The 1999-nt window shown below is 44.4% G+C and overlaps 1 protein-coding gene across 1 annotated transcript; it reads left to right on the forward strand.

Annotated features, from left to right (window-relative positions):
* The first annotated feature begins 410 nt into the window (after positions 1-410).
* Positions 411-1476, forward strand: LOC105806482. Its single transcript, XM_012639623.1, has 2 exons — positions 411-1332; positions 1457-1476. Exons 1-2 carry the CDS (start codon positions 411-413, stop codon positions 1474-1476), a joined length of 942 nt encoding a protein of 313 aa, XP_012495077.1.
* Positions 1477-1999: the final 523 nt, after the last annotated feature.

The following is a 1999-nucleotide window of genomic DNA, read 5'->3' on the forward strand; positions in this document are numbered from 1 at the left end:
ATGTAAATGGTGACCTGGCCCAGGGAACAGACCTGCAAGATGGACACACATTCTACCCTGACCCCACATGGGAAGACCACCCTGAGTTGGCAGCCATGGCTTATTCGACAGGGTCTCGACTTGAGGTTGGCCTAGACAGAGGTGCTAAAACGTGCCCGGCTCTTGCTTGGTGGTCAATTGGCCCCACTGGCTCATGTCTGCAGATCCACTCTGTTCCTTCAATGTAAGAAAAGAATGCAGATGTGTAGTCGATCTCCTTCCCTTAAGTAATGGTAACAGTTCTCTTCTTTCTGCAAATACGAAGTTAGAGCAGATTTGTTGGCATTCTGCACAGGGACCTACAGACTGACTTTAGCAATAGTATGTATGAAGTCAGGCAAGTGAAAAATTAAGAAGACATCATAGGAAAAATGAAGCTGAAAGTGTTTGGGTTTGTCGTGGGGTTTATGGCCATGTCTATAACCCTTTTCTTCCTGTATACCAACAATTTAGTCCCGCAAAAATACGTGCGAGTAGGGAAAATCTCAAACTCTTCAGACCTTGCAGAAGTTTGTGACATGATCATGACAGGAAAGGAAATTTTCTTGGAGGAAAGCATACCAGTGACACCACTGAGAAACATAACCTGCCAACAATACTGGATCCAAAATCACTACATAATGGAACCTCTGTCCAAAGACGAAGCTGAGTTCCCTTTGGCATATGTCATGGTCATCCACAAGGACTTTGATACATTTGAAAGGCTCTTCAGGGCTATTTACACTCCCCAGAACATCTACTGCGTTCATGTGGATGAGAAGGCCCCAGCAGCTTTCAAAGATGCTGTTGGAAAACTACTGAGCTGCTTCTCAAATGCCTTTGTGGCTTCAAAGAGGGAGTCTGTGGTTTATGCAGGAATTTCCAGGCTCCAGGCTGACCTCAACTGCCTGCAAGATCTTGTCACCTCCGAGGTTCCCTGGAAGTACGCCATCAACACCTGTGGGCAAGACTTCCCCCTGAAAACCAACAGGGAAATAGTTCAGTATCTCAAAGGATTTAAAGGGAAAAATATTACCCCAGGGGTGCTGCCCCCTCCTCATATAACCAGAAGGACCAAATACGTGCACTTGGAGCAGAGATACCATTTGTTTTCCTTTATGCTGTGGACTTGGATAAGAAAAAGTCCTCCTCCTCATGATCTGACCATTTACTTTGGCTCCGCCTACGTGGCCCTTACAAGGGAGTTTGCTAATTTTGCTCTTCAAGATCAGAGGGCCGTTAATTTACTTGAATGGTCAAAGGACACCTACTCTCCTGATGAGCATTTCTGGGTGACACTTAGTAGGATTCCAGGTATGTGGAACTTGATTTCCATTCTACATAAAGTCTGCAGTGTGTGCATGTGTACGTGCGTGTGTGCGTTTTACACATTGAAAATGTCCTTGATGGCATTATGTGTGTGTGCCTATGTTTCCAGACTTTATGAGCATCCTGTAGACCTATGGTCCCCAACCCTCATGCCACGGAACAGGTACCTGTCCATGGCCTGTTAGGCACCAGGCCTCACAGCAGGAGGTGGGTGGCGGGCTGGCCAGTAAAGCGTCATCTGTATTTACAGTGGCTCTCTGTCGCTCCCCACCCCCCAGCCCCTGGTCTGTGGGAAAGTTGTCTTCCATGAAACCAGTACCTCATGCCGAAAATGTTGGGGACCGCTGCTGTAGACAGTTTTGCATGTCTGTTTCAATGAATTAATATAAAATACATTATTAATATATTCTTATGTGTCACTAAACATTCTGTTTGCTTATGAACCATGCTCGTTAAGTTTCTGCTGGCATTATATGTCACAAATCTTTGTGTGACACTGCCAAAACTATTTTTTTAAGCAATGATAGTATGTTGTTTAGAAATATAGTATCCTCAATATGGATTATTCATTATGGTTTCGTTTTCCGGTAATTTGAATTATTCGAATTTGAAAAGTTTGGGATGAGAGAATGTCAATGGAATCTCTATAAGG

This window comes from Propithecus coquereli, unplaced genomic scaffold (genome assembly GCF_000956105.1).
Source record: "Propithecus coquereli isolate 6110/MARCELLA unplaced genomic scaffold, Pcoq_1.0 Scaffold141, whole genome shotgun sequence".
Classification (NCBI taxonomy): Eukaryota; Metazoa; Chordata; class Mammalia; order Primates; family Indriidae; genus Propithecus; species Propithecus coquereli.

What these genes read in the sequence shown, in the direction of transcription:
- LOC105806482 (XM_012639623.1), top strand. Translation starts at nt 411, where the DNA reads ATGAAGCTGAAAGTGTTTGGGTTTGTCGTGGGGTTTATGGCCATGTCT. An exon ending in GACACTTAGTAGGATTCCAG is followed by an intron (nt 1,333 to 1,456) that starts GTATGTGGAACT and finishes CTATGTTTCCAG; the next exon opens with ACTTTATGAGCATCCTGTAG.